The sequence below is a fragment of the Mus caroli genome, unplaced genomic scaffold (assembly GCF_978045245.1).
Source record: "Mus caroli unplaced genomic scaffold, Mus_caroli_1 scaffold_1, whole genome shotgun sequence".
In the NCBI taxonomy this organism is placed as follows: Eukaryota; Metazoa; Chordata; class Mammalia; order Rodentia; family Muridae; genus Mus; species Mus caroli.
In genome coordinates, this window is record NW_028227256.1 from 40,981,928 (window position 1) to 41,000,520 (window position 18,593).

Here is an 18,593-nt window from a genome sequence, read left to right on the forward strand (position 1 = left end):
TGCTGGCAGAGCCTCTCAGGGAACAGCCATACCAGGCTCCTGTCAGCAAGCGCTTCTTGGCATCAGCGATAGTGTCAAGGTTTGCCACCTCACTTTTGAGTCACCCCAGTCTTCCCTCTTCTTTGGAGTGCTTCCTTGCTTTGCTGTATCTATCAACTTTCTTTAAACTGTGTCTTGCAACTGGTATATTTGCTTCCAAAAACATTAGAGAGACCACATACATGCCCCCCGCTCCCCAATAAATGGTCATTAGGTTTGGATTATGGAATAGCTTTCCCTTGTACAAAGAAGGAAATCATTTTCTCCTCCCTTCCCACACTAGTGAAGTTTAGAATAATAGCCACATTTATCTAATTTTAAATCTCATATCCTTTGAACTAAATTTTTTGGTTTCTATGATGGAACTAGATTCCAATTTTTACCTTCCTGTTGTTTGTATAAGTGGTTTAATTTCATCTTTCTAATAAAAACTTTTTAAATACTATGAGACAATTTGAGAGAGTGTTATGGATCTTATATGAAATTAACATGATTTTATAGTGCTTTGTCTCCAAGAATTCAAAGATCCTTGTTTTATATCTGTGCATTATCTATACGGTGCTGTTATAGAAGAATGACACTCTTACTCTAAATAGGAAATCCGGTTGTGAAGAAAGTCCTGAATATTGTGCTTCCTCCCTGCTACTTAATTCGCTCAAGTGTGGTAAAAGGAAAGACGAGATGTCAGCAATGTAAAGAACTGTTAAATGATCATAGTGGTTTAATGGCATAGTACATTTTCAAAGGATTTTATAAACTATGAAACCATAGTGATACTTTAGTGACTACTTAGAATATTCAAAGTATTTCTCATATGCATAAGCCTGTTTACCCAATGTGAGCCAGTAGATAGATGTGAGATAGTTTGTTCTCGCAGTGGTGTATCATTGGCATTGGAAAATGAGTGAACAATTTGTTTTACCTACAGATTCCTGCAAACTGGACAAATCCTTTAGGAAAATATCATATTGGCATTAAAAATGGTTATGACTTCTATCCAAAGGCTCTCAAGGAAAGGATACAGGTAATGACAAATTCATTATCAGCTTGCAAATGTATATGCTTAGATTGGATTCCTACTTGAAGAAAAACGATCCTCTCATGAGGTCTTAAGTCTTTGAGGGACTTGGACTTTGAAAGACTGTCCAAGAGTATGTTTTTTCTTAAAGTAGTTCTTAGTCTTCGGTACATGGACTAGTTTGTTTAAGGAAGGTTAAAGCAAAACTAAGCTAAAGCTCAAGCGTTTGTCTTTTGAGGCAGGGTGTGGGTGCCCGGGCAGATGATATACACTGAGCTTTAGGGCTTTTTTTCAAGAGTTAATGTATAGACCTCTATTTTTGTTTTCTTATTGTCTAGTCTTTTTCCTCTGAGGTTGTCATCATTTAGTATTATTCTGTTAATCAGATCTAATGCTATTGAAGTATGTATGTAAGAAACAAGTCTGGAGCTGGAGAGATAGCGTAGCAGTTTAAAGATCTTATTACCTTTGCATCAAACCATGGTTAAGTTCTCAATGTGCACATTAGATGACTCATAACCACCTATAACTCCAGTTCCAGGAGATCTTACGCCCTCTTCTGGTTTCTGTGGGCATCACCATGCATATAGTGCACAAAAAAAAAAAAAAAAAACCAGACACACATACATGCACATAGATGAGATAAAAATGTATAAAGAAGAAAGTGTGTTTAGGAGTCTGCTGTAAAGAGTGTCTATTCTATATAAAGTGGAACTTTCTTTGATGATGAAGATTTTTGAGGCTTTTTTTTTTAATTTTTATGTTTTTTTAGAGAGAGGAGAGAGGAGAGGAGAAGACAGGAGAGGAGTGAGAGCTATATTTGAAGTTTTAAATATCTGCTCTATTAAGGGAACTGCTATGGGTTATTGTATTGCATAGCACCATTTCTGAACACTGTGACACTAATCACTGATGTGAATTCAGTACTTCAACAATGAAACAAAGTATCATTTTTGACAGTAATCCTGATGTGTTGATATTGTCATCTAATCACAGTGTATTCTTCCTTTAATATCCATGAACCAGGACTTATTTTAATGCACTTAGCTTTGATTGAATATGAAAACACAGACATAATGACATTTTTAATTTAGTGTATTATACTCAGTTTTGGTAAAGACAATATCAACATGTGAATATAGATCATATAGTTGAAGTAGAGTCTCCCTAGATAGTCCAGTTTATTAGTTTAATGAAAGGATTCTTTTATCTAGCAGACTCTTGTTAGGAGATACTATGTGATGAAGAATGGAGATAAGACAATTTCAGAAGCTTGGAGCCCTGTCCAAAGAAAGAGGATGAAGCATTATGGACAGGAGAGTTGAGGATATCTACCCTTCCCAGTGAAGCTGTAGCCTGTCTTTAGTCATCACCTTGTACTTACCTATTTGCATTTTCCAATTTTATATGGGCCCAAGATTATTATTTGTACTTTAAGTGATAGGGAATTCAGTTTGTTTCCTGATATGATACACTGCATTTTGGAGAAGTGTGGGTATAAGTTGAGGAATAACAATATAAAACTATTTTGGTATGACTTGATTAAACTTGTTCTCTTAACCAACTTCATTTATTGATCCACTACTTTTATCTTCGCGAGAAATGGTTTTGTAAGCCTTTGTTTAATAACTTTGTAGTATCTGAATTGCTAGCAAGGCAAAAGCATAGCCATGTAGGTTTACCTGCTTATTTTGCCTGCCTGATTGTGGGGAGATTTTTTTATCTTTGCAGAAAGAACGGAAGGAAAAAATCTGGGATCCAGTTCACAGAGTTGCACTTGCAGAAGCTTGTAGAAAACAAGAAGAATTTGATATTGCCAACAATGGCTCTTCCCAAGTTGGTGCTACTCACTTCTGTTTACATGTTTCATAGAATTAGAATGCTAAAGGGTTCAATAGACTGCATTTTCATAGGGTGCATCCGTTGACATTTTTTTCCAGTGAGTTAAGTTACCAGTTCTGACATTATTTATACCAGGTCAATTTACATATGTATTTATGAATGTTTTAAAACATGGTCATGAAGTCTTTCCTACCAGCTCACATAGAAATTCCTCTGTACCTCTTCTTAGCCACCATCCCAGTTGTCTGCCTTGAAATAACCATGATTTTGTTTTCTAACTATATAGAATGGTTTTCATCTTTAAAGTTTGTAAAATGGAACCATACAAAACTTTTATGCAGTTTCTTTTGCCAAGAATGTTAGAATATCTTCTGTGGCTTGGGTTTTACAGTTTATTTTACTTCTATTTTTATAACTATAATACAGCTTGTTCATCTTGCACATAGGTACAGGTTTGTTTGTTTGGTTGGTTGGTTTTTTGACAGTTATGTATAATGTTATTTTAGGAGTTAAAGAGATTGCTCAGCAGTTAAGAACACTTGCTGCTCTTGAGGATGGCCCAAAAGTTAGTGTGTAGCTCTAGTTCCAAAAGATCCAATGTATTCTGGCCTCTACAAGCATCAGGCATGCAGGTGGTGCACATATATACATAAAAAAAAAATACACATAAAATCAAAATCTTTTTAAAAAGAGAAATATCATTTTAATATTGTTGGCTGTAGCTTTTCATAGACCATAAGGATTATGCCAGTTTATATTCCCACCATAGGCATATAAATGTACCTGTTAATGTTTTTAAAGATTTTGTTTATCTTTGTTTTATATGTATGAGTGTTTGTCCACACCATGTGTTCATGGTGCCCTCAGAGACCTGGAGAGGGAGTGCATCACCTGGAGATTAAATTAGATAGTTATGCGTTACCATGTGTATGCTGGGAAGTAAACCTAGATCTACTTGACAATACTCCCCACCCCCATGAAGTTTTAAAGTAGTTAAGTCGTTTATAGATGAAAATAGTGTTCTTTTAGATGCTTTTGGTTTTATGCTTTTTCTTTAAAAAGAAAAACCAAGGAATGTTTATGCGTCAACAGTGTTACAGTTTAGACTACAACATTGAAAGGGCAAACAGGCTTCTCAGTGTTTCCAACTTCCTGGGATTTTACTCTGAGATTCAGGAACAATAAATCAGTATTCCAGTTAAAACTATATTTTAAACAATTCTAGCAGTTGTCATACTATAATTTGAATAGCTATAATTTTTTTTTTTTTTTTTTTTTTTGGTTTTCTGAGACAGAGTTTCTCTGTGTAGCCCTGACTGTCCTGGAACTCACTCTGTAGACCAGGCTGGCCTCGAACTCAGAAATCCGCCTGCCTCTGCCTCCCAAGTGCTGGGATTAAAGGCATGCACCACCATGCCCAGCTATAATTCTTATTTAAAGAATAAAATACCCTTACATTTAGTATGACTTACAAAGAACTAGATCCTATGGAAAAAGTCAATAAAAACATAATTTAAATTTCCCGTCTTTCAGTAAGATAACAGCTACTCACGGTATCAAAAGTAGACTCTGCTGATTTTAGGGGCTTACCTTGCAATGAAAATGTGTTAAACCTTGAGAATGAATTCAAGGGACTTCCATGAAATATACTATATATGTGAACTCATTAATAGTAAACATTTTGTTGTTATTGTGAAAATAATGTGCTAGTTGCAGCAACTTTGGACAATCTAGGCATGAAAGTAAGTAACAAATAAAAAGTTTTTGAATTGTTCTTTTATTATGAATATACACTTTTCTTAATCAAAGGTGGAATTACGGACAAAGGCTATAAGTTAGTGATAGAGCACGTCCCTTATATATACAACACCGTAGATTCAGTCTCCAAACACTGCAGAAACATTTTGTTTCCTTATTATTTTTTTAAAGTGAAGTCATTTTTTTCTGTTTGTTCAACACTGTCTTTTGTCATATGTTAATACAACTTTCATGTATACAAAGTTTTATCTAATGTTAATCTGTTTTCTGACTAATAGGCCAATAAACTAATCAAGGAAGAGTTGCAAAGTCAAGTGGAATTACTTAATTCTTTTGAGAAAAAGTATAGTGATCCAGGCCCTGTATATGACTGCTTGGTGTGGCATGATGGTGAGACCTGGAGGTAATCTCAAGTATTCTGCAGATCTTCTTTATTAAAAATGTTTTTATTTGCTCTGAAGAACTTTAAACCCTCAGAGCTGTATATAGTCTGGTTTATATAGTCATATCACTTAGCAACATTATGTGAAGGATGTACCGGCTTTTGTTAGTTGTGGACAAGCCTTTTGAACTTAGTATTTTTCACAGTAAACATTATGCTTATCTATTTTTTAAAAACTTACTTCATTAGCCACATTTTGGCAGATTGATCACTTATAAATACAGAAATGCTCCTTGTTAAGAACTGGACAATTTGGAGAGTAACCACAAATACTGCTCGATTTTACTAAAAACATGTTGAAGGTACAAAAAAGAAAATTTGGGCTTAGAAGTTTTAAGTAGATAGAATAGCTAAGTTAACTTGGCAAAATAACACAGTATATAATATTCACTTCTGGCTTAGGCAAAATGATTCATGTGTGCAGCCTTACTACTTGGTAGGCTAGGCAGGAGGATTACCACAAGTTGCTTACTGAATGTCAGTCCATTTGGGGCTGTGCAGCAAAACTGTCAGTTATCACCCAAACATGCACACACAAACATACACAAGGAGTATTGATCTTTACATAACATGCATTTCATCTGTGACTTTTAGGTTCAGTTAAACAAACAGTCTGATAATGTGTGTAAAATATGTATCTTTTAATTTTTAGCAGTAATAAAATGGGTAAAGAACAGGTAGGAAGAAAACCATAAAATTAGGTAGAAATTGCATTTTGTTTAAAAAAATATGTTTTCCTAAAGCTCTATGTGACTAAAGTTTAAAGTTTATAGTCATGTGGTGTCAGAAAGCTCCAAAGGCTGCTGGATTAACTATGGCAGCAATAAAAATAATAGCAGGAAGTAAGATCCTTCATGTGGAACCATCCTAAAACTAGTCTACACTCCAACCCAAGCTTTAGTATATATTTTTCACCTGCCCTGATGGTTCTCTATATCATCTCTGACCATCCATGTCCTTGTGTGTGGTTTTAGCATTGACTTCTGGGAAACTTCTGACCTAAGCCTAACTGCTTAGTCTGAAACAAAATCTAGTCATTGGATTTGAGTGGTGGGAGAGGAAAGCAATGAGAAGATGACTGAGAAACTGTATTGTGTGATCTTTAAAAAGGAGTGGGAGGATAAATTTTAATGCCTATTTCTCCTTCCCAACAGAGCCTGTGTTGATTCGAATGAAAATGGGGACTTGAGTAAATGTGCTGTATTGAGAAACTACAAAGAGGCCCAAGAATACAGTTCTTTTGGCACAGCTGAGATGCTGAATTACTCTGTTAATATTTATGATGATGGAAACCTGCTCTCCATCGTGACCAGCGGAGGTATCTATCTCAAATTTACTAGTGAGAGATAGTCATGCAGTGGCTGAAGGATAAATTCCTGCAGCACAGAGTAAGGCTCTAGTGAATTCATTAGAGAAATTTTAATTGACGGATGAAGCCTAGACATTTTGTGACTTTTTGTTTTTAATTATACACTGTGTAGAAGTAGTCCATAAATAAAACCAAACCTTAACATCTGAAAATCCATGAATAAATATGAATGATTTTACTCGCAAATATTAACCTTTGAGAAATTCAACCCTAACTGGATATTTATATAAAAAGACTCTCACTATAGTATCCTATGCAAGTTTTTAAAAATTGTCTACTAGCTATTTGTACTACTAGGTAACTATCCAAGACAGATTCTGCATACTTATATTATGATGTAAAATATTACATAATCAAAAATAATATATACAAAATGCTAAATAAATGAGTTTTAGTGAGAACATATCCATCATAAAATGCTTGTATAAAGTGGAAGAGCATGCTGACTAATATTGTGGGCTGCAGATAGGCTTGGGTATTTTTATACTAAGACTGTAAAAACAAGTGGAAATACCATGCTGCTTTTAGAATTGGGCAGGTGAGGAGAAAGGAATAAAGTCAGTTATGACTGTTAAGAAGAAAGACTAGAGAGATGGGAGTTCAAAAGAAGATAATGAAGACATGATGTAATTAAAATACGATGAACATATACAAATATCATAATGATGTTTATTATTTTGTGTGTTAACATGAGAAAACCCTTAATTTCATTCTCCCAAGGTAACTATCTTGATTTTCATTACTACATTCTTTGGACCATATGGGGATATTTAATCACAAGTGATAAAATAGTTTCAGTTTCCACATGATTTATCCTTTTTCCAATTACATAAATGGAATAAACTCAGTTTTTATATGAGACTAACTCAACCTTATGAACTTTATTTCAATGCATATTAATTCATATTGATTGTCAACTCTGTGGGTTAATATATTAAATAGCCATTTACTTTCCATGAGCCCTAAGTTATTTGGAATTTTGAATTATATAAATGATGCAGCCATGAACATTTTTGTGAATGTCTTGGTAAATATGTTTAGACATGTTTGTTGGATACTGGGACAAAGGTGAGACTACTAAGTTAATAAGTATGCCTCTTCAGATTTCTTGAACAAGAAAAGTGTGTGGTATTTTCTAAACTGTTGTCAACTTTTAACATCTTAGTTATGTTGTAAAGTACATAGGCATACTGCCTTGTGGCAGTAATTTGTAATTCTAAGATGACTTATAAAGCAAAACATGTTTCTATGCTTTCTATGCCTTGTGGCCATCCTGTTTGTGAGATGACTTTTTCACATGTTTCGCCCACTTTGCTTGGTGGACAGGGTGTTTCTACTCATTTCTTCCTTTGTTGTATTTGAAAGATATTTTTTATATACTTTGGATAACATGTTACTTGTGAATTTTATGTATTACAAATATGTGCTGTCTTCTGTGGCTTACATTTTTTTTCCCTTACTACAGAGCTGTATCCAGGGTAGACGAAAAAATAAACATGTAATTGAAATTTATTTTGTTTGACATGAATATATTTGAGATAATATTAGATATATAATTGGGTTATATTTTTATAAATTATTTTGTCATAATGTGCATGTTGGAATGGTTAAAATTTTTACATGTGATGACATTTTTTGTCATGCACAAACACCCTATTTCTGTCTATAGGAGCTCATGGAACCCATGTAGCAAGTATAGCCGCAGGGCATTTTCCAGAAGAGCCTGAACGGAATGGAGTTGCTCCTGGTGCTCAAATTCTATCCATTAAGATTGGTGATACACGGCTAAGCACCATGGAAACAGGCACAGGCCTCATCAGAGCTGTGAGTGTCTAGGAGTTCTTGATATAGATTAATAATGTAGGGGATTAGAAACTTATGTTTATAAAATGGTGCTGGTTTATCAAGAGTATATGTAACAGTATTTTGATGTACAGAACAGTGTTTTCAGATGCAAACCAATGCTGATTAATTGATCTTAAATTTTTTAAAGCTGCTAGGTGGTGGTGGCACTTGTTTTTAATCCCAGCACTCGGGAGGCAAAGACAGGCGAATCTCTGAGTTGGAAGCTAGTCAGATCTGCAGTAAGTTTCAGGACAGCCAAGGCTACACAAGGAAACACTGTTTCAAAAAAAAAAACCCAGCAAAATTTAAAGTTAAAAATTGCCAAGAAAAAGTTTCTTGATTTAAAGTCTTTATAGAAAAAAAAAAGAATACTTTATACTCATTGTAGTAAATCTCTTAGCAGACTTTTAAAGGTAATTTTTAAAAATATATAACTTGATCCAGTACTCTAAAAGAAAATTAAAGCTCTAAGTAAATTTAATATTTTGTATATTTGTTTGTCATATAACTTAAGTACTTTTAAAATCTAATCAGATCATTGTATTGCCTCTACCCATTTTCATCTATGGTTCTTACATTCTTAAAAGAATAGCTTCATTTTTAACTGGCAGTTTACTGAATTTGTTCCCCTGCTACCTTTTGGCATTAATTAGTGTATGCCTAAAAATACTTTATAAATTAGGATATGGTTAGTCTGGACACTGTAGGGTTATAAACTATTTATCTTGGTTAATCTGTTTCTAAAAAAGACTTCCTAAACTAGAGTCTTAATCTTTTCATAGATGATAGAAGTTATAAATCATAAGTGTGATCTTGTCAACTACAGTTACGGAGAAGCAACTCATTGGCCAAATTCTGGGTAAGTATTTTGTGGGGGTGGGAGTTGTTACATTATAGAACCTACCCAATGAAGATGAAGATGATCAAATGTTTTACGTAAGTGAACTGAAATTAAAATAATCATGATCAGCAGAAAATTGTGTTTTGTAAGTCAGACCCTCACTCGCATGTTATGCCTTTGATACCGGGTCTCATCACTGCACTTTGCCAGACCATTCCAAGCATGGTCACTCCTCCATAATGGTGGGTCTGAGACTCAAAGCCTTCCAGGCACTCTGGCATTGGTCATTGATTCTACATTTTCCTTCCTTTCCAGACAGTTTGGATTTGTTGGGCCATCCATCACCAAAATAGCTCATTCACAGAGATCCTGGGATTTCTCAGTGGTACTTTACTTACCTGACAAATGCCCAGATGTGCTCCTTGTTATTTCCTTTATCACTTACCTATAAACCTTTCTGTTGTTACACATACTGGCTCCACTTAAGCTCCTCAGTCTGTGCTACTTTCTGTCCTGCATCCCCTCCTTTCATGTAATTTTATTTTGTGACAAAGGTTTCCTAGGAAGATGGTACACATAAGACCAAAATTCAGACACCATCAGAGTCCACCTTGGTGGACCAGTGAGTTTAATTGGGGTTATTTACAGGAGTATGGGTGAGAGGGTATTTACAGGAGCAGAAATACTCAAAGACAGCTGCATCACCAAAGCCCACTCTAGCATGAGTGACAACTTAAAATATCTGGGAATTTAGAGCATTCACAGTAGCCTGCAAGCAGCTCAACAGGTTGGGAAATCTCTTCCAGGCTCATTGGCTGGTTTCTGCTTATCCTACGCATAGCTGTTCTGGTCTGAGTGTACTTTGCAGTCTAGCTTTTCTGAGCATCTTCATAGCTGTTTAGCTTCATTCCTCTGAGAGGGACTCCCAGCTTTCTTTGCTTACTCTGTCAGGGAGGGGCCTAGTAAATTTATTCAGGTTTACTGGCTTCCTGAAGGAAGCCTTTTTGAGTTGTTTACCTTCCTGCTTAAGGAGGAGCTTCACTTCAGGATGAAACATTTCAACCTCAGAGGAAACTCTTGCATATGTCATCTATATCCTTTCTTCTAAGTACAGTGTTGGCCTTAACTTGATATACCGAAGCTCCTTTCCTTTATATTTTATGTATCTGAAATAGTTAGATCATTTTCTTAGTGATCAATGTATCTATAACTCACGGCACCAAAGTATGTGAAGCTGTATTTAAGGTCCTATCAAAAGGAGAGCTCTAACAACCTCGATGCTGTTTATTGTTACCAAGTGGTTCACTTGTTTTTGCAGGTAATTGGGTTTCTTGTGAAGTATTTTTTTATATTGCCCTTGCAATATGTATGCTGCCAGTTTTCACCATTTCTTTCTATACTGCACTCTTTTACCTTGTCATCTCATTAACTTTTTCACCTGAGTGATCTTTTCTCCTTTGTCACTTACACTTATTCTCTGTCTCTGTCTCTGTCTCTGTCTCTCTCTCTCTCTCTCTCTCTCTCTCTCTCTCTCTCTCGTGTTGTGTGTGTGTGTGTGTGTGTGTTTCACTTGTGCATAACATCTATGGAGGTCAGAAGAGGGCAGTAGATCCCCGGGAACTGGAATCACAGGCAGTTGTTAGCCACAATGTTGTGTGTGTGTTGGTAACTGAACTTGGAACTCTTGTTAGACATCACACATTGGATTTTGCAAAACTATTTGGAGCTGGGTAATTTATAATCTCCAATTTCTTCATTAATCTTAACAGCATGTCCCTTATCTAATGCCAGTAAACTTTCTTGTTTGTTGTCAATCTTTAACTAGATTTCTTTGATTTTTTATTTTTTTTTATTTTTTTTTTTTTTTTTGGTTTTTTGAGATAGGGTTTCTCTGTAGCCCTGGTTGTCCTGGAACTCACTCTGTAGACCAGGCTGGCCTCAAACTCAGAAATCCGCCTGCCTCTGCCTCCCGAGTGCTGGGATTAAAGGCATGTGCCACCACCGCCCAGCGATTTCTTTGATTTTTAATTTCTTAGGTTTTCTATTAGTTTCTCCCCATCCCATCCCTCATAGAACTTTGTCAATGACGATAGTAGCTAGCTTTTTTAATCAATTAATCCCTAGTCAAAATGTATGCAGAAGTCATTTCATTGTTTTGTTGTTTTTTGTTTGGTTTTCATTTTTCGCTCAATGTTACCACTTTACAGCCCCTTTTAATATTTTAATGCTCTGTAGGTTTGAGGCTTTGTTTGTCTGTTTTCCACATTGGGTATTGTTTGTTTGCTTTCTTCTTTTGAGACAGGGTCCCACTATTTACCCTTGGCTGGCCTGGACATCTCTATGTAAATCTATTGAACTCGAATTCATAAAGCTACTTTTCTTACTGCCTCTGGCGGGCTGAAACTAAAGGTGTGCACCATCACCCAGGCTATATCTTGTGTTTTTCTTGCATTTAACCTGATTTTACAATTCCATGAAACTCAACTAGGATATATCAGTTGTAATAGCATTGTGTCTTACTAGGAGCCTACCTGTCCATGTATAGTTAATCACATAACTGAATGTACCTGATACACATCTCCTCTCCTCATTTAAAGCTACTGTCAGTTACACAGCTTGGAATCAATGTGATTTGTTTGGTTATAAATTAAATATGGAAGTTGAATTTGCTCAAAGTAATTCTTTCTTTTTCAGGAGAATTTGTGAAGTAATTAATGAAGCAGTATGGAAACATAATACAATTTATGTTTCAAGTGCTGGAAATAATGGTCCATGCCTTTCTACAGTGGGTTGTCCAGGAGGAACTACATCCAGTGTGATAGGTTAGTAAGCTTTACAACTTCAGAAATAGGTTTGTTTAAATAAAAGCAAAACAAGAGACTAAAGGAGGAAACGCACACATTTGATGTTAGCCCATGATTCTAGAGAGACCCCATATCTAAAAATATATAAATTAAAGAATAAACCACTGTTTAATCAAGTATTATATCCTATCCTTTATATAAAACACTGAAGGCTCAGGTCTTTTCAGTCACTTTACATTGTGACAGGAAGTTTTCACGTATAGAGTCAAGTTACATAAACAAACCTTCATAATGTTTTAAGTAAGCTTACAGTTTTGTGGGCTGCATATGTCCTGTGAGCTATGGGTTGCACATACCTTCACATATACCTTAAATGTGTTCCTAGGAAAGTCTGAGGAACTGTGTTATCTGGAATTTATCGTAATTTCACATATACCTTAAATGTGTTCCTAGGAAAGTCTGAGGAACTGTGTTATCTGGAATTTATTGTAATTTAGGGAAAGTGGTTTAATGTGCACACAATTTGGCAGGTTTTTTTTTAATGCACATAATAATCCTGGAAGTTATGTGCCCAAAAGCAGTGTGCATAGTATAACGTAAACTTACTTTGTTTCTGTATTAAATGTTTTCCCTTAACATTTATAAGAGAGTGTGCTAATGTTCATGTTAAGCATAATGTATTTCACTGGAAAAAAAATTAGGATGCTTGAGATGAATTGTGTTCCCCTTTGTTAATGGCAAAATCCATCCTTATAGGTGTTGGAGCTTATGTTTCCCCTGATATGATGGTTGCAGAGTATTCACTGAGAGAGAAACTGCCTGCAAATCAATATACATGGTCTTCTAGAGGCCCAAGGTAAGTATAAGTAATCATTGGGAGTAATACATGTATTTGATTAAACTTTGTACTGTTGGGAGGGGGGGCTTATAGATTATAAATATTGATAGCCTTGTTTTGAGCAGATTTGATATTTAAAATTTTGTGAAACAAATGTTGTGCTTTTGTAACGGATCATAGCAACAGATCCTATGCTCATTTCCAAGTTATAAACTACTTTGAGCATTTTGGGTGAGATCTATAAGTAAGCAAATTCTGATTGACAAGTTTTGGTTCTCTAACATCATCTGTATTATATGAGAAACTTTTTTTTTTTCATAAAACTCAATATATTTAATGAAAGAGCATCATACTTAACACCCTGGATATAGTGTAAGTGAATTACAATACACAAAAGAAAATAATCAAAGGAATTCACATGAGTGTTTTGATTCCAATTTTGATTATAAGAAAGTCAATACCATAACAACTAAAGGCAGATCAATATCTGTCCAGAGTTTAGAGTGGAGAGATTGGAGAGAACAAAGGAAGATAACAGTCATCAAATATAGTTTAAATTGATTTTGATTTCATGAAAACATAAGTGACTATACAACAAACTAATAAAAATTAATATATAATCAAAGGCTGAAAAACATCAATATATAATCAAAGTCAAATATTCTAATACTGTAACAGTAAATTACTTACATCCCTAGTATGAAACGGTGACAACATTTTTGAAAGGAAATTTAAACACATTTTACAAATTGTTTTTTAATATTTATAGAACATGATTTTAATATTTTCATACAGAATAATTATTTTAAGATATATTTTGTTGCTATGTCTCCATTTTCATTTCTGATTTTATTAATTTGGATACTATATCTGTGCCTTCTGGTAAGTCTGGCTAAGGGTATATCTATCTTGTTGATTTTTCTCAAAGAACCAGCTCCTGGTTTGGTTGACTCATTTTGTTTCTACTTGGTTTATTTCAGCCCTGCTTTTGATTATTTCCTGCCGTCTACACCTCTTGTGTGTATTTGCTTCTTTTTGTTCTAGAGCTTTCAGGTGTGCTGTCAAGCTGCTAGTGTGTGCTCTCTCCAGTTTCTTTTTGGAGGCACTCAGAGCTATGAGTTTTCCTCTTACCATTGCTTTCATTGTTTCCTGTAAGTCTGGGTATGTTGTGCCTTCATTTTCTTTAAATTCTAGAAAGTATTTAATTTCTTTCTTTATTTCTTCCTTGACCAAGTTATCATTGAGTAGAGCATATTTCAGTTTTCATGTGTATGTGTGCTTTCCATTGTTTTTGTTGGTATTTAAGACCAGTCTTAGTCTGTGGTGATCTGATAGGGTACATGGGATTATTTCAATCTTCTTATATCTGTTGCAGCATGTTTTGAGACTGATTATATATGGTCAGTTTTGGAGAAGGTACCATGAGGTGCTGAGAAGAAGGTATATTCTTTGGTTTTAGGATGAAATGTTCTACAAATATCTGCTAGATGGTTCATAAATTCTGTTAGTTTCACTATGTCTCTGTTTAGTTTCTGGTTCCATGATCTGTCCATTGCTGAGAGTGGGGTGTTGAAGTCTCCCATTATTATTGTATTGGGTACAATATGTGCTTTGAGCTTTGGTAGTTTCTTTTATGAATGTGGGTGCCTTTACATTTGGAGCATAGATGTTCAGAATTTAGAGTTCATCTTGGTAGATTTTTCCTTTGACTAGTATGAAGTGTTCTTCCTTTGCATTTTGGTGACTTTCGGTTGAATTTTGATTTCATTCAATATTAGAATGGCTACTCCAGCTTGTTTCTTGGGACCATTTGCTTGGAAAATTGTTTTCCATCCTTTTACTCTGAAGTAGTATCTGTCTTTGTCATTGAGGTGCATTTCCAGTATGCAGCAAAATGCTGGGTCCTGTTTATGTATCCAGTCTGTCAATCCATGTCTTTTTATTGGAGAATTGAGTCCATTGATATTAGGAGATATTAAGAAAAAGTGATTGTTACTTCCTGTAATTTTTGTTGTTAGAGGTGGAAATAGGTTTATGTGGCTATCTTCTTTTGAGTTTCTTGAAAGATTACTTTTTTGCTTTTTTCTAGGGTGTAGTTTCCCTCTTTGTGTTGGTGTTTTCCATCTACTAACTTTTGTATGGTGGATTTATGAAAAGATATTGTGTAAATTTGGTTTTGTCATGGAATACTTTGGTTTCTCCATTTATGGTAATTGAGAGTTTTACTGGGTATAGTAGCCTGGGCTGGCATTTCTATTCTCTTAGGGTCTGTATGACATCTGCCCAGGATCTTCTGGCTTTAGTAGTCTCTGGTGAGAAGTCTGGTATAATGCTGATAGGTATGCCTTTATATGTCACTTGACCTTTTTCCTTTACTGCTTTTAATATTCTTTCTTTGTTTAATGCATTTGGTGTTTTGATTATTATGTGTTGAGAGGAATATCTTTTCTGGTCCAGTTGATTTAGAGTTCTGTAGGCCTTCTTATGTGTTCATGGGCATCTATTTAGGTTAGGGAAGTTTTCTTCTATAATTTTGTTGAAGATATTTACAGGCTCTTTAAGTTGGGAATTTTCTTTTCTTTTTTTAAAGATTTATTTATTTATTATATATAAGTACACTGTAGCTGCCTTCAGACACACCAGAAGAGGACATCTGATCTCATTATAGATGGTTGTGTGCCACCAAGTGGTTGCTGGGAATTGAACTCAGGACTTCTGGAAGAGCAGTCAGTGCTCTTAACCGCTGAACCATCTCTCCAGCCCTTAAGTTGGGAATTTTCACTCTCTTCTATACCTATTACCTTTAATAGGTATAGAATATACCTTTAATATTTATTTTTATACCTATTGGTCTTCTCATTATATCCTGGATTTCCTGGATGTTTTGGGTTAGGAGCTTTTTGCATTTTGGATTTTCTTTGACAAAGAACTCTTGTCAGTGTTTTCTATGTTATCTTCTGCCCCTGAAATTCTCTCTTTTATCTCTTTTATTCTGTTGGTGATGTTTGTGTCTATGAATCCTGATCTCTTTTCCTAGGTTTTCTAACTCCAGGGTTGTCTCCCTTTGTGATTTGTTTATTGTTTCTATTTCCACTCTTAGATCTTTGATGGTTTTGTTTCCTGCACCTATTTAATTGTGTTTTCCTCTAATCCTTCAAGGGGTTTTTGTGTTTCCTCTTTAAGGGCTTCTAGCTGTTTACCTGTGTTCTTCTGTATTTCCTTAAGGGAATTATTTATGTCCTTAAAGTTTTGTATCATCATTTCGAGAAGTGATTTTAGATCCGAATCTTGCTTTTCTGGTGTGATGGTGTATCCAGGACTTGCTGTGTTGGGAGAAGTGTGTTCTGATGGTTGGTTTCAGTTGCTTATATTCTTATGCTTGCCTCCCACCATCTGATTATCTCTCATGCTACCTGCCCTTGCTATACCTGTCTGGAACCTGTCCTTCTTGTGATCCTGGTTGTGTCAGAACTCCTCTTAGTTCAGTTGTCACTGGGATCATATGATTCTGTGATTCTGTGATCCTGTGATCCTGAGATCCTTGGTGTGTCAGAGCTCCTGGGCATCAAGCTGCATCTGGGACCCTGAGATCCTGGTGTGACCAAGCTCCTAGGATCTTGTTATCCTGTGGTCCTGTGTGTGTGTTAGAGTGCCTGGGAGCATCTTCTGGCACTTGTAGGACTGGCTGCAGAGTTCATACCCAAGGTGTGCTCAGGGCACCAGCCCAGACCTGAAGAAACCAGTTCCACTGGTCGGGCAGAGTTGTGCGTGCATGGGTCCTGCTGGTCCCAGTTACTTCTGGTGTTGGGACAGATGTGTCCTTCTCACCTCTGATCCTATGATCCTGGGTGTGTTAGAGTTCCTGGGAGTGGATCTTCCTCTGGGTGTTGTGGGACTGGCTTCTTAGGGCGCTGGCCCAGAGGGGAAGGAACTCTTGCCACTTGTCAGGCAGAATTCCTGTGTGCCTCAGAACGGTTTTTTTTAATTAAGAGATTATATAAGTCTTAATTTTTAATAATACCTCATTAGGACATCAGTGAGTATTGGCACCTGATAAAAAATAATGTCCATTTTAATTCATGTCTTTATTTCTTTAGAGAAGATTTAGAAGAATTTTGATTTTGATTTAGCAACTGACATTGTCAGATGGTGGAACAATAGGAGTAAGATGATTTGCTTAAACTGGTTCTAGAGGAGGTGGTCATGGTCTTGAAGGATGGATTAAATGTTAAGATACAGGAAGAAGTTCTATATGCAACAGTGCATGGAGTCAAAGATAAGTAGGTTTTTGTGTAGAACTAATTTACTATACTAATCTAATTTCTTAAGTATCAGGAAAGTTTGTGTTGTACCATCATCATAGGCTGCCCTTCTCCATCCATATGGTGTCAGTAACAATAGGTATAGATTGAGAATCCAAAGTATGAACTGAAGAGATGTCTGAGTATCTCAGAATACATAGTAAGAAGAACCCTTACAGAAGATCTGTGTTCAGTTTCCCACACCTATGTCAGGCAGCTCACAACTGGCTGCAACTCACCAGAGAACATAATCCTTCTGCCCTCCAGACAGACAGTTTTACACACACACACACATACACACCACACAAATAATAAAATTCTTTAAATTTTTCAAAAAAAAAATCCTAAGTTCACAAAGGTTGTATGTTCAGTTAATACAAAAAGTTTATGTTCAGTTAATAAAAAAGTTATTAAATTACTTCTGAATCTGATTTCTAAATTACAAGTTTTATGTTGCAATTTAAAATGAAATTATGTTTAAAATAAAAACAAAGTATTATGGACTTATTTAAACCAATCTTTGCAAGTGTCACTTGCTGTAGAAAATTTAAGGAGTTTCTTCAGATGATTGGGGTATAGTGCACTGATAGAATATATGCTTAGCATATGTAAGGACTGAGATTTGACCTCTAGCACCAAAACCAAAACTAATGCACAAAGAATTATTTTAGTACAATCTACAATAAACTAATTGATCTAAGAATTGAGTTTGTCTTTATCTGGTATATAACAAGAAATACCTTAGCACATATTTGGTTAAATTATCAAGGTATAAAGTAAAAGATGTGGGCTAATGATTACTGCGAAAAACATGTTTGATAGTGCTCTCTGAAAAACTGTCCTACCTCTCCCTCAGCATTAAACATCGGATATATAGATCTGATTTTGATTTCTTGTGTTCTCTATTGCAACTGAAATCTCAAACAGTGGCATATGGGAGCCTTTTTGCAGGAATTGTACCCCTACCACAGTGTCTGGTGTCAGTTATTCTCCATGACTCCCTCATTCTTGGCATTTTTTAAAAATTATCTTTAAAACCACCTGCACAATATTTATTACACTGCCATTTTCTGCTGTACTCTAAAGAGGTGGCCCATGCTTTGGACTACAACTATATTAGCCTCTGTGCGCTAACTCTAGAGGAACATTTCTCATGCAGTGGGTTTCTTGTTGTTGTTCTTGATTATTATTATTATTATTATCATCATCATCATCATTATTCATTATTTACATCCTATATATCCCTCTCAGTCCCCTCTCACAATACCCCTATCTCTCCTCCCCTTGGCCTCTGAGAGAGTGCCCAACACCAGGCATCCCCCTTCCCTGATGCATCAAGACTTTACAAGATTAGGCAAATTCTCTCCCACTTCGGCCAGGCAAGGCAGTCCTCTAGTACATATGTGCCAGGAGTCTTGGTCCAGCCCATATATGTTCTTTGGCTGGTGGCTTTGTCTCTAGGAGCTCCCAAGGGTTCAAGTTAGGGGACACTGTTG

General features: G+C 35.7%; 1 protein-coding gene across 3 annotated transcripts in view; it reads left to right on the plus strand.

Annotated features, from left to right (window-relative positions):
- Tpp2 (tripeptidyl peptidase 2) overlaps nucleotides 1–18,593 on the plus strand; it is a 70,950-nt gene that overhangs the window by 13,989 nt on the left and 38,368 nt on the right. For all 3 annotated transcript variants that reach the window (XR_015046958.1, XM_021178932.3, XM_021179004.3), the window contains exons 3-10: nucleotides 968–1,063; nucleotides 2,789–2,893; nucleotides 4,936–5,060; nucleotides 6,254–6,417; nucleotides 8,138–8,292; nucleotides 9,096–9,172; nucleotides 11,849–11,976; nucleotides 12,715–12,814. Coding sequence is in view for 2 of the 3 variants with exons in the window: in XM_021178932.3 (XP_021034591.1) it covers nucleotides 968–1,063; nucleotides 2,789–2,893; nucleotides 4,936–5,060; nucleotides 6,254–6,417; nucleotides 8,138–8,292; nucleotides 9,096–9,172; nucleotides 11,849–11,976; nucleotides 12,715–12,814 (950 nt within the window). In the remaining variant the exon portion in view is untranslated. The remainder of the gene's footprint in view (nucleotides 1–967; nucleotides 1,064–2,788; nucleotides 2,894–4,935; nucleotides 5,061–6,253; nucleotides 6,418–8,137; nucleotides 8,293–9,095; nucleotides 9,173–11,848; nucleotides 11,977–12,714; nucleotides 12,815–18,593) is intronic.